The 13292-nt window shown below is 40.2% G+C and overlaps 1 protein-coding gene across 2 annotated transcripts in view; it reads left to right on the top strand.

Moving 5' to 3' along the window:
* The first annotated feature begins 1014 nt into the window (after positions 1 to 1014).
* The window catches only part of lrp1ab (low density lipoprotein receptor-related protein 1Ab), a 99968-nt gene continuing 87690 nt past the window's right edge, over positions 1015 to 13292 (top strand). The window contains exon 1 of one of the 2 annotated variants that reach the window (XM_074644308.1): positions 1015 to 1675. In XM_074644308.1, coding sequence (XP_074500409.1) covers positions 1594 to 1675 — 82 coding nt within the window. In that variant the 5' untranslated portion in view covers positions 1015 to 1593. The remainder of the gene's footprint in view (positions 1676 to 13292) is intronic. The other variant, XM_074644307.1, reaches the window with a different exon arrangement.

Below are 13292 nucleotides of genomic sequence, written 5' to 3' on the forward strand. Positions count from 1 at the left end.
CAGATATCACAATTTGAAAGCGATATTTTGGATTCCAATATGATTGAGAGCAAAACAAAAGAAGTTTGATTACTGTATGCATATGTTATAGGCTGTAGCATGTTTGCTTGGTTGAAATGTTTTGTGTGACCGAAGTATGACATAATTTCATATTTACATAGAAATCAAACAATAATTTAAATTGGAAAAGCATCATTTGTTTGAACTTTAGAGTGAACACTAGAATTCCTATAAGCTTACTGGAAGATATAATGGGTTGAATAGAAACCAGAGGATTTGCAACCTTTTTAATGATTTGGGAGACGAGTATCATATTTTGTTTGAATGTAAGCATGATGAACTATAGAGAAAGGTACTTGCCAAAATATGATGTAAACCATCTGTCTATGTTTAAATTATTTTTGTTATTACAATCAGATAAGCCAAAAAAATTGTAAACTAGGTGCCTTTTTGAAGAATGGCTTTCCTTTGTTTAAGTAACATCTGTTGTACTTTAGCCATGCTGTGTGCTGATATTATTGTATGTTCTGTTTGTGCTCCATATCATGTGATCATGATGCTGAGCCACATAAAATAAATGAAATGTATACATCTTACTGACTTAATCTTCTTATGTAGGCTAGAGAGGCTATTGATAAAAGTCCTAACCAGCTGCAGACCTATATAGCTATATGAAATAACTGTTGATGATAGGGGGGAAAAAACATACAGACATTATGTTCAACTCTGTAAAAGCAGCATGTCAGTGTTTTACAGGTGTGTAGTAGACTTATCATGACTCATTATCATTTCATTTTGCAAGGAGAAATAAAAATCAGGATTGTGTAGAAATATTGAGCCAACATGGCTGATCCAAGGGAGCCAGTTGCAGGCAGAGCCTCCTCTCTCTCTCTCTCTCTCCCACCTCCACCGTTGATGAAAAAGCGCATGAAATAGGAGAAAAGGAGGTGTGTTAGCGCATGCGCAAACGACGCTCGCCGCTCAGTTATCCCTTTTTTTTAGAGGAGTCGCGCTGACGTCACGGGCTCGTCCACACAGTGCTGGAGCTTGAGATTCAACCATCCACTCCATGCAACCACAAGCACACAGGGAGGCATTGGAGCTCCGAGGAGGGGAAAAAAAACAACAAAAAACGCTTTTTACTTTTTAATTTTTCTTTTTTAGTTTGGGCACCGGAATTAAGCTGAGTGGAGCAGAGCCGGCTGCAGCAGCGCATCTGGACGTGTGGACGATTTGTGGTGGTGTGCATGGTGTGGTGAAAACAAGAGAGACCCCACAGCCAAGCACTGAGAGAGACAACAGAGGTTATACACAGTGCATCATGTTTTAACGCCGATAATCAATTAGAAATCTACATGACTGTGCTGCTGCATTGCCTATAGCCTCACCGAGGCTGTAAGCAAGTCTCCGTTTGATTGCTGGAAAGCCCGTCTGAACGCGTTGCTGAAGGGGGCCGAGAGGGTGCAACTGAAACGGACCATTGAAAAGGGGGTTCGGATGAGGTGGTCGATCGGGTTGTTAGGTTTTAGAAATCCAGCCAACTTTCCCTCTATTCCTTTCTAACGGCGGTGCCACCGAGCATTGCTGCAGGAGATGGCGATGAGGTGGTTCTTCTACTTGGGATTTATACTCTGCTCTTTGGAGATCGTCTCCCCTTTCTCCCCTTTACCTCCAGGTAAGAAGGAAGCCTGTTGTGTGTTATCTTGCATTGTGAAAGCATGACCACTTGTTTTTTTCCCCCTCTGCAAAGCATCTATGTGCACACACATATAGGGCCTATAATGTTCACCAGAGTTGGAGTCGCAAATAGGTTCACAGTGTGCCCACAGCAGCAGCAGTCTCTCTTCCTCAGAGGGGAAAAAAGGGTCGACAATTAGGAAAAAGCTTTAATCACAAATAAAGCAGCGCGTTGGTTTATTTTGTGCGTAAAAGCAGTCTGCGTTTTTGTCTTTTTAGCTGATGTGCTCCTCCTGTCTGAGCAGACAGAATGGGCCTGCATGCAAGGATGGCAGACAGACTGAGGTTTATTATCACTGTTGGAATATCCAGCAGGTTAAAAAAGGCACCACTTGCCTCCACAAAACGACATCATTTCTGATTGACTGCGACAAAATAGCTTATATCCCCTCTCCATTTTTCACCCCCAACAAAAATACAATTCCTCCTTATATTGTCTGTATGGCTACAGCTGATATAGCTACCATTCAAACCAAACGTGCTGTGTTTTTATTATAAGCAGGCTTGAGTTTCATCATACCAAACCTGTGGGAGCCATCAGATCAGATCAGCTTTCATCGTTTTGTTTTCAGTCACTCTTCACACATGAAAACAACAGTTGTGTCTGCTCGTAAAGGTGTAATCTTAATGGTGAGGCTTGTCCCGACGTGTAGCTGCCTGGGAATCACAACTTCATAGTGACAGCCAGGTACTAGTGTGATGTAGTGAGATGAATAGTTGTCCTGTTACGACCCTGGAGCTCCTTAATACTCCCGAAAACCTTATAATAATAATGAGATATTGAATGCACCATTGCTCTTGTGACAATGCATTGCAGACCTGTTGCAGAGCCTGCTTTTTTCTTTCTTGTGCACTTAAAGGGAAACCTAAAGGTACAAAACAGCATATGCATTTGTATTTTTTTCATCAATATTTAACTTGCACTTACATAAATAGTAGTATAGATTAGGTTTTACCCAGAAAGCACAGCTGCATTCAGCCTATATATTGTCATATTGTGGAGTCTATTGCTAGTCATCCATAATATATTGTGGATGTAAAAGTGGTCCAGCATGTCCAGCTCAGATCTGACAACCTCATCTATGGATACATATTTGTAATATCAATCTGACAGCTCATTTCACTATTTCAGCCCATGTTTACTTTTTAATGCCCAAAGGAAAAAGTCACACATTAAAACATTAATTTCACCACTGAAGCCAGCTGCTTAATGTTAACTTCTTTATAAAAATAGCTCTGTCCCTTCTCTGTGTTGGGGAGATATTATGTAAGTTTCATTAGTTTTTTGATGGTGGCTGTTCTGAGTGAAAGCCATAGCTGCATGAGGTTACAGGAGTTGGGGCAAGCTCCTCCCTCCTCCTCCATCAGTATGTAACATCTGGACACAGGGAGACCATTAATCCAACTTAGATGTGACTGCAAGAGGGGGGAGGAGGGAGCAGCTGAAGAGCTGGGGAGGTGAGGGCGGGTGAAGCGAAATAAACTTCCAGAGTCAGTCTTGGGTACTCTCTGAAACTGACACATAGTTACATCAAGAGCTGGGGAGGTGAGGGCGGGTGAAGCGAAATAAACTTCCAGAGTCAGTCTTGGGTACTCTCTGAAACTGACACATAGTTACATCACAGGGAGTCAGCGATGGGAGTGATACATGTGTGTTACATCATTAGTAACAGTTGATTTATCAGTCTCCCCATTGGAGGAGCAGTGTTGGTCCAAAAGGGTAAAGTGAGTGGTTAGAAGCCCCTAAGGCCAGCCACTTGGACTGGATTTGTCTGGATCACCGCTGGGCCACAGCTTGAATTTATGAATGGGAAAGGATTAGTGAGAAGAAGGTCAGAAGACCATTAGTTAAAAGTTTAACATTGGACAGACCTCTTTTGTTTGTTGTTTATCTTTGGTGTTGATTAGAGTTTATTATTGTAGCACTTAAAGGTGTCATCGTTTTTAGACTGACAAAATCCAGTTCAGTGCTGATGAGCCATGATTATATTAGGGAATATAAAGTAGGGCTGCAACTAAGAATTATTTTCAATGTTGATTAATCTGTCGATTATTTTCTCGAGTAATTTTTAGTTGTTTGGTCTATAAAATGGTGGAAAATGTCAATCAAAGCCCAAGATGACATCCTACAAATGTCTTGTTTTATCCACAACTCAAAGATATTCAGTTTATTGTCATAGAGGAGTAAAGAAACCAGAAAATATTCACATTTAAGAAGCTGAATCAGAATTTTTTAACTTTTTTTTCTTTAAAAAATGACTCAAAATCCATTGTCAAAATAGTTGCAGATTAATTTAATAGTTGACAACTAATCGATTAATCATTGCAGCTCTAATATGAAGAAACATGAACACATTTTGAATCAATATTTGCTCTTGATTTATGATTTTTTACATTTGGGACGCAACTGAATTATTTTCATCATTGATTAACCTGCAGATCCTTTTAGCAGTTAACTGATTCATTGTTTGGTCTACAAAATGTAATACATTTCCTACAGCCAAAGGTGACACATTCAAATTGCTTGTTTTTTTCCATTATTAGACAGCAAGTGAGCATTTTGAACTTTGAACTTTGTGTTGGAAGCAGAAAAAATGGGCAAGCGTTAGGATGTGAGCGACTTTGACAAGGGCCAAATTGGGATGGCTAGACGACTGGGTCAGAGCATCTCCAGAACTGCAACTCTTGTGGTATGTTCCCGGTCTGCAGTGGTCAGGACCTACCAAAAGTGGTCCAAGGAAGGAAAACAGGTGAACCGGCAACAGGGTTAAACCCAAGGCTCATTGATGCATGTGGGGAGTGAAGGCTGACCCGTGTCGTCTGATCCAATAGAAGAGCTACTGTAGCTCAAATTGCTGAAAAAGTGAATGCTGGATCCAATAGAAAGATGTCAGAACACACAGTGCATCACAGTTTGTTGTGTATGGGGCTGTGTAGCCGCAAACCGCTCAGGGTGCCCATGCTGTCATAATGTTATGGCTGATCGATGTATATAACTTATGATGATCATATGATTGCCTCCCATTGGTTGTCGATACCATATAGGTGAAACCGCATCTGCTTTGCTGGTTTGTTTTAAGCGCTGACAAAGGCCTACATTGTTCGAAACATGTTCGCTTTGTTAATGATTTAGCCACTATAATAAGGGCTTTTTAATATATTTCCTTCCTCGTTTGCCCCCTGTTTAACACTTTGGAGTGCCTGGATTGCCTTTCTGTCTATCCTGTTTTTTCCCCGTTTTCCAAGAGCACTGGACACGTTTTTGCGTTACGGTTGAGTACACAGAGCAACCAGTTATCTCTCTTTCCAGCTTCTCAGTTGTGAGGATTTACTGCTTTTCTTTGTTGTATGTGATGTTTGTTGTGGTAAAGTGAATTTCATTGGGGTTTTGGACTCTTGGTCGGACAGATGTGGGATATTCTGGCATTTTTCACTATTTTCTGACGTTTTATTGTCCAAACGATAAATTGAGAAAATATTCGACAGCTATTTGATAATGAAAATAATTAATAGTTGCAACCCTATTTGGTTATTAAAATAGTGATTAATTTTCTGACAATCGACTGAGCAGTTAATCAACAAATTGTTTCAGCTCTAGTTGATATTACAGTACATATAATGCTTTATCATTTATGCCATTTTAAGATTTTGTTGAGAAAATAGCATTTCAGTGTTGATTTATTTGCGATTACATTCTTCTTTTCATGTAGCAAAAACGGTCCTATGTTAAATGAAATCCTCCATATTTACTTACTGTTTGGACTGATACCATCAAGACGTTCATGTTGGATAACTTTATGACTACTGAGCTCACATATAGGATCTCAACAACCTTCAGAAGCAGAAGAAGAGGAGTGTATATGTGGGTCAGAGGCTAAAGAGGTTGAATTCCTGAGGAGCCTACTCTCTGTTTGCCTGACCTCTTTAATGGGACCTGGCTTTACCTTTTCCTCAGAACTGTCACTGGAAACATCTGCTGGAAAAATTCAGCATACCTCGTACAAATTCAACAGCTAATGGATTGCTTGGATTGCTATTCCAAGTGGAGGCCACTGGGGAGTGGTTATTGTAACTAAGTACACCTGAGGCTGTCTGTTGATCAGGTAACACAGATAATCCCCATACTGATTTTCCGCCATTCAGAGTCTGCTCACAGAGAAACATAGGATAGAAAAAAGCATAAAATATGTGGATTGAAATACAGCCAGTGTCCAGTGTTGAGCACATTCTTTGGCTCCTGAGAGAGATTTAATGTAAAGCTTGTGTGCAGGTGTTTTGCATTTTGGTCTTGACCTAGTGAAAATATTTGTGAAATAATAGCAGATGGTGGGATTCTGCAGAAAAGATCCCCTTTTTATCCCTCTACTTCCTGCACTGCATTGCAAGTGTGACCAGAAGGTAAAACCAGATTAACATAAATGTCCTCAGTGGTGTTGCCACATATTGAAGGCGTGAGACTCGCAGATGAAAGAGTGTTGATTGTGATTAGCAGGGGTGAACCGTAATTGGTGTTTTCTGCTAGTTGCATCACTGTTTACCCGGTTTAACTCCTAAAACCCCCCCAAAAAAGGAACGGATCGGCTTCTTTAAGAGTATGGGTGTGTGTTAATGCAGCTCTGTACGTCTCATTGGGTTATTGTTGGTGATATAATCAGGATTGCTATGCATTACTGCTTTCCTTTTCTGTCATTAATATGATGATGCCTCTTAGTAATTTTTTTTTTTTTAATACGACACACATTACAATAACATAGGGACTCATCGCACTTCGTAAAGAGAGTACACAGAGTTGTTCAAATGTTGCACAGGGTTGCAACGTTTGCCTGACACCTGGCACAGCTGTGAGAATACTCACTTTGTGACTCCTGTTTTACTTCGACATCATTAAAGGTGAACTCCTCACCTGATGTCTCATGCTGACCCCCTCCGATTGTCAGTTTTTGGACACTTTCAGCTGCTGCTGTTTGTGTGTTGGTCCTGTTGGCCCTACCGGGTCACGCTCTCGTACACCTCAGATGTTGCCGATGTCTCCGGCTTTGCGCTTGACTGGAGTATCGATTTGATCACAGGGCCCCGTGGTTGCTTTCACACCTGGTCAGAGAGGAGAATCTGATATATGGAGATAAGATTCCCAATTTCATGGACTGCTGCAAAGTGTCAAAGCGGTTTACTTTCATCAAAGTCACAGAAATGTCTCTCAGTCATTAGCTTGTGGTTGTACATGAAACGAACATTCATGCTATCTGTGTTGTGGCAAAGATATGGACACAATTATTTTATTTTTTTTCTGAAAAATAGCGCTTCAAACTTTATATTTTGATGAGGAAAAATTGCCATGGCCATATTCAAAGGGGTCCCTTGACGTCTGACCTCAAGATATGTGAATGAAAATGGGTTCTCTGGGTACCAACGAGTCTCCCCTTTACAGACATGCCCACTTTATGATAATCACATGCAGTTTGGGGCAAGTCATAGTCAAGTCAGCACACTGACACACTGACAGCTGTTGTTGCCTGTTGGGCTTCAGTTTGCCATGTTATGACATGAGCATATTTTTTGTGCTAAATGCAGTACCTGTGAGGGTTTCTGGACAATATTTGTCATTGTTTTGTGTTGTTAATTGATTTCCAATAATAAACATATACATACATGTATATTTGCATGCAGCAAGCATATTTGCCTACTTCAATGTTGATAAGAGTACTTGACAAATCTCTCTTTAAGGTACATTTTGAACAGATACAAAATGTGTGATTAATTTGCGATTAATCACGATTAACTATGGACAATCATTGCGATTAATCAGGATTAAATATATTAATTAATCTGAACACAAAAATCACATTCACTTTAGTTTGAAAACTATTATTGAAAGATGTTTGTAACCTTTTTGAGTTTATTTTTCCTTGTCTGATTCTGTTATCACCTCCAAACTCAGCTGCGTGTGACCAGGGAACCAGTTGGATTTACTCTGTGGTTCTCAACAATACTATCAAGATTGAAGGGTGTGTGTGTAGTCTTTGACTTTAACTGTGCTTGCCAAGGTTCACAGCTTCTATGTAAAAGTAAAGTAATGACTGAAAGTTGAGTTTCCAGGCTATTTTGATATCCTGTTATCAGGAGGACAATCATACTTTGTGAGAGTTAAATCATTCATGCTGGCATTATAGTGCATGCTGCATTTCCAGAAGGTCTAAGGAACATTCATGTGAAGTTGAGACCTCTTATTTCAAAGAGGTCATCTGTTACGATGTAAAGTGGATGACAACTTATTTGTTTATTGTTTATGAGTCATTCATAGCAATTATTGAGCCAGGAACATTCCTCCCCCTTACCTCCTTTAGCGTGAATCTAACGAGGGATTCATAGAGAATCAACTTTCATTAAATCACAGAAACATTTCATCCTTCAGCTGAGGTAAATCCTCGTTTAATAATATTCGTACCTTACTCCTGAAGCCTTGGATGTTTTTTCCCTGGTAGCTTCAGAGGACAGAGGCAAAGCAGGATTATTTACAGTCATTTCAGTGAATGCCTCAATTTATGTGGTCCAGCCTTCATTTTGAGGCTCACATATTCTGTTTTCATAACAGCTGAATCTGGTTGGACTTTTTTCCTCTATGGGTGCACAGAGCTGGGCTATACAGAGAGACTACAGGGCGGGTGTGGAAGAACTCTGTAGAAAGCGCCATGAGACCTATTTACATTTATCTTTATGTCCATCAATCACACTCACTCAGTGTATGTCTTTTACTGCGTTGCCTTTTACTGCTCTGGCCTGTGACGTCCTGCAGAGCCTCATCAGGTTACCTCAGAGGTCAAAGCTGCACCCTTTTGTTGTGCGATGACACAAAAACGAGGCTTTCAGGCCCAAGAGGAGGCACTAACTCCAACTCAGTCTTCTGCTGTTTATGCATGTTCAACCTCTTTGAAAATTGCTATTGTGGATTAGAACTTGAATAGCCTATGGACATTGAATTGTGCACTGTGAGCTGGTTAAAGTGCTCCAGTGCTTGGCTGTGGCTTGACTTGACACAAAGCTAAGTGGTTGTTTCCATTGGATGGGCACTGCACATGTGTGGCTATAGGAAGAAGTTCATTCAGGGCAGGGCTTTACATCCGATAGTGTTTATCACACTTTCTACTCTCATATACCATAATATTCCACATTCTACATTTAAAAGCCTCTGACTTTAAAAACAGTCCGACTTCAATGTGAATAATTAATGCAGCACAACATTCAAAATAATGACTTCCCTCTGCCCTCATTCCTCTTCCCCGTGGTCCTTGTTTGGTTTTAATAGTTATTTATAATGCATGAATTCTTGCTTTGAAATCCTGCTAAACTGAGCGCAGAGAAATCACTTCAAACTTGACCTCAGGGGTCTAATTACATACTGTGGTGGGTTTGCTTTTTTTTTTTTTTACTCTGGAAGACCTGAGTTCCACAGTGGCGGACCGGGAAGGGGAGAAGTGATGGGCGATGAGAAACAGTCCTGGTTTTATTTCCACTTTCTCCTGTCGATGCCATTGTACCCAGCAGTAGAAAGGTAGAAAGTAACTAACTACATTTACTCAAGTATTGTACTTGGTAAATGGTAAATGGACTTGCACTTACAGTATGTAGTGCTTTTCTAGTCTTCCGACCACTCAAAGCGCTTTACACTACATGTCAGTATTCACACATTCACACACACATTCATACACTGATGGTAGAGGCTGCCATGCAAGGTGCCTGATTGAAATACTCATTCACACACCGATGGCACAGCCTTCAGGAGCAATTTGGGGTTAAGTATCTTGCTCAAGGACACTTCTACTTGTGAGCCTGGGATCGAACCACCGACCTTCCAATTGTTGGATGACCTGCTTTACTTCTGAGCTACAGTACTTACTAAGTACTAGTACTTGTGTATTGTACTTAAGTACAATTTTGAGATTGTATTTTACTTGAGTATTTCCATTTTCTGCTACTTTATACTTCTGCTCCTCTACATTTTGGAGGCAAATATTGTACTTTTTACTCCACTAAATTAAGTTTAGTTATGAATTACTTTGCAGATTTTGATTATTAATACATAAATCAACTGATTATGATATATTATAACAAAGCTGTATATAAAGCAGTATATAATGTAATTAAAATTAGCTGCTACATTAAAGTGATGAACACATTAAATTATTATTATAATGGTAAAGTACATCAATAATTATAATCCAGTAATATAATATATATCATTCTGAAATTGGCCATTCTGCATAAGTACTTTTACGTTTGGTACTTTACGTATATTTTGGTGCTAATACTTTTGTACTTTTACTTAAGTAAGATTTTGAATGCAGGAGTTTTACTTGTAGCAGAGTACTTCTTCCATCACTGGTAACCAGACAGAGTCCCATCTAATTACTCATTCATTCAAGTCATTTCACATTCCCGTTTGTACTGTTATCTTTTAACTACATTTATTAGAATCCATGCTCTATTGCTCAGACTAGAAATTATCCACAAGCTGATTGGTTTGGTTGAGGATGTGCTCAGTTTTGGAGGCATGCTTAGAAACAAAAGTAAATTTCATCAATTTGTTTTGTGAAAGTTCCAGCTGAGTCTGTGTGCATTTAGATGGTGGTCATTATCAGCGTGGTGTGTGGCTGAAGCAAACATTACGTATTACAGTCGGATAGAACTTCTTAAGCATGAAGTCAGTCCTCTTTTTATATGAACACTAAGCCGGTCTCGCATCACAGAGAAACAAGCAACAAGTAATTCTCTCTTGAATTCAAAAAGCAAAGCTCTCTTTGAATCTAGCTGCTCGTCTGTAACAGATTGTCTTTTTTTTTGAGGCAAAGCTACACACACATGAAATCAATTAGAAGGTGCTGGAATGTGCTGCTTGGATCTGGAGTTGATTTGTAGAGCAGGGATGGCCATATTGAGAGAGACAGATCGGGGCGGGGGGAAGTGGGTCAGCGTTGTATCCCAGCTGGTGATGGTGTCTGGAGGCCTCCATCACTTGGCTGCTGAGTAGGTGCCACAACACCATTTACTCACCATCCCGTCCTGTTCCATCCCACAGAGCTGCTTTCAGCCTTTTGAGATTGTTTAATAAAGTTATTGGATTACATAAAAGCAAAAACAACACCTTTTAAATATAGTATTGCAAATGGAAAGATGGCTTTGAAAGTACTTCATTGTTTTTATTAGGGACTCAGGAGGGACGTTTCTATAAGAGTCGGGCTCTGTGTACGTTTATGCATTTGCTCATTCGCTCGTGTTTAATGCTTTTTTGCCATGCACAGTGCTGAGAGGCAATTCAGTGTGCACTGTTTAGACAGCTCAGAGCTCCAGTGGCCCTGCATAAGGAAATACAGTGTGTGTGCTCCATACGATTGGGAGTATGCTCAAAATCAAACCAAGTCAGCCAACTAGAGCTTGGGCGTCCACATACTAGGAAGCAACTCAGTGATTAATGGCGTAATGTGTACGCCAACTCAGGATTAAAAACATTTGTTCAATGTATCTTTTAGGGCGCTTTCACAAGCCAACATTTAGTCTGTTTTAATCAAACTCTGGTGTGGTTCAACCTCTGGTGCGGTTCGTTTGGGCAGTTGTGAGCGCAGTAATCGTACTCTGTTCCGGACCAAAACAACCGGACTGAGACCGCTTGCAAGAGATGGTCTCAGACCGTTTCCAAGCAAACCAAAACGCAGGCTACCTGTGCTGGCATTTGTTGAGATGGACACAGGTAAACAGCAGGTTAACATGAGTGGGAAAGGACTGATCTGGACTTCTGCACAAGTCAGATGTTTGTCTGGGCCGAAGAAAACATACAGAATATGATAAATAAAGTCAGCAAAACTAGTGACGTTTATAAAGTCATTTGAGATGAACTGGAGGAGAAAGGATTCGTGCGCACAGTACATCAGTGCAGAGTCAAAGTGAAAGACATCGACAGCCATATATCAAAATCCAAGATTTCCTGCACAGAAGTGGCAGCTCTCGAGACGAAAATTATGAATCTGCTCCTTCGTACACGCCCCTCAGCAACTTAATGTTTTTATTTGGTCCGCTTTAATTTGTGCACTGTGAAACCAAACCAGACTAAATAGAAAACGAACCAAAAGTATCAATTTCACTCTGATTCGGACTAGCCAAACGGACAATGGCTTGTGAAAGTGCCCTTAGTGACAACACCAAGGAGGAGCTTGTAAGCCAGTTTGTCTTAGCTTGTCTTACACAGTCATGCGTAGCCCTCTATTCTCCTATCAGAGCATCTAAAAAGAACAAGTGCACTCGTTTCAGCATCTAATGACCAGGGTAAACCCTCTAATGGATCTTTTTTGGTCAATAAGACGGCAATCAGTTCACCATGATTTCTTGATTTGACAAGATAATGAGGAAAGAAAATAGAACTACAATCTGATTTCTACTTTTGACCACAAATGCGTGTCCTTGGATGTCTCCTTCTCCAAATAGGAGATTTAAAACCACTGAAAAAACCTTTAATCAGATGTTTAGTTGAGTGTAGAGAATCAGATGTTTAGCTGAGTAGAAACACTAATCCCGTGACTAATGGACAAATACTCCAGACATTTTTACTGCTTTACTTTTAGTACTGGGAGGGCCTTAAGGCATTCTTGGGCTTACAGTCGCCTCAAGGACTTTCTCAGCATTCATATTTAATGCCTTTACCATATCACTGTCCCGTAAAAGATATACTGTCAGTGCAACATATTGTAACTACATCAGAATGACAGAGACGGGCATTTTGGTTTTTGTGGAAGACAGCTGTTTGTTTTTTTTAAACCAGCCAAATAAAGATATTCGTACATCGTGTAATTTCTCTTCAGAAATAGAATCTCTGTTTCCTGTAGAGCTTCCAGAGTTGCCTTTACTGAGTAATGGCGTGAAATTCAAAACTCTCGAGGGTTTCAACTAAGTCTGTGAAAGTTAGTTTTCTCATTTTCTTCTCTAATTAGATGTATTTTCTGCTCTGATAGATACCCAGAGGATGGTTGTTTTTCTCAGGTTATCTTAATGTGGGGGGAGCAAGTGTATACCATACTGATCTTACGTTTAAAAGTTGATCATAAACAACAGATTGTAAGATTATTACTTTTTTTAAATGTGATAATCCTCCTGTTTTTTTGTGGATAGAAGAGTTGAACACTGTGGGATTTCCTACCGTTTAGTCACAGCAGTGTGATCAAGTTGCCTTCAGCTGTGGCAGGAAATGCTTTAGTTGGAATGGCATTATCAGGAGGGGACTCTGTTGGAGGCGATCACGCTGGGCTTATAGGAGTTCCTCTAAGTGGAGTATGTACCTTGATTCAATGGGATTGGTGTTTGCTGTTGGGCCAATCCCAGAAGACCAAATAAAGGCCTTCTTCATTCCCTTTTGTAGGTAAAAGGGGACTCAAATGGTTTAACATCCCGGCCTGATTTGGACCCTCCAAAAATTGTCAGCATTTTGGCAGGAACTTTGGAAAAAAGGCGACTTTGCAGGCTGAATTAACAATTCACATCTCTGTTTGAGATATTTCAGTGGGCTTTCAAAG

The sequence above is a fragment of the Sebastes fasciatus genome, chromosome 8 (assembly GCF_043250625.1).
Source record: "Sebastes fasciatus isolate fSebFas1 chromosome 8, fSebFas1.pri, whole genome shotgun sequence".
In the NCBI taxonomy this organism is placed as follows: Eukaryota; Metazoa; Chordata; class Actinopteri; order Perciformes; family Sebastidae; genus Sebastes; species Sebastes fasciatus.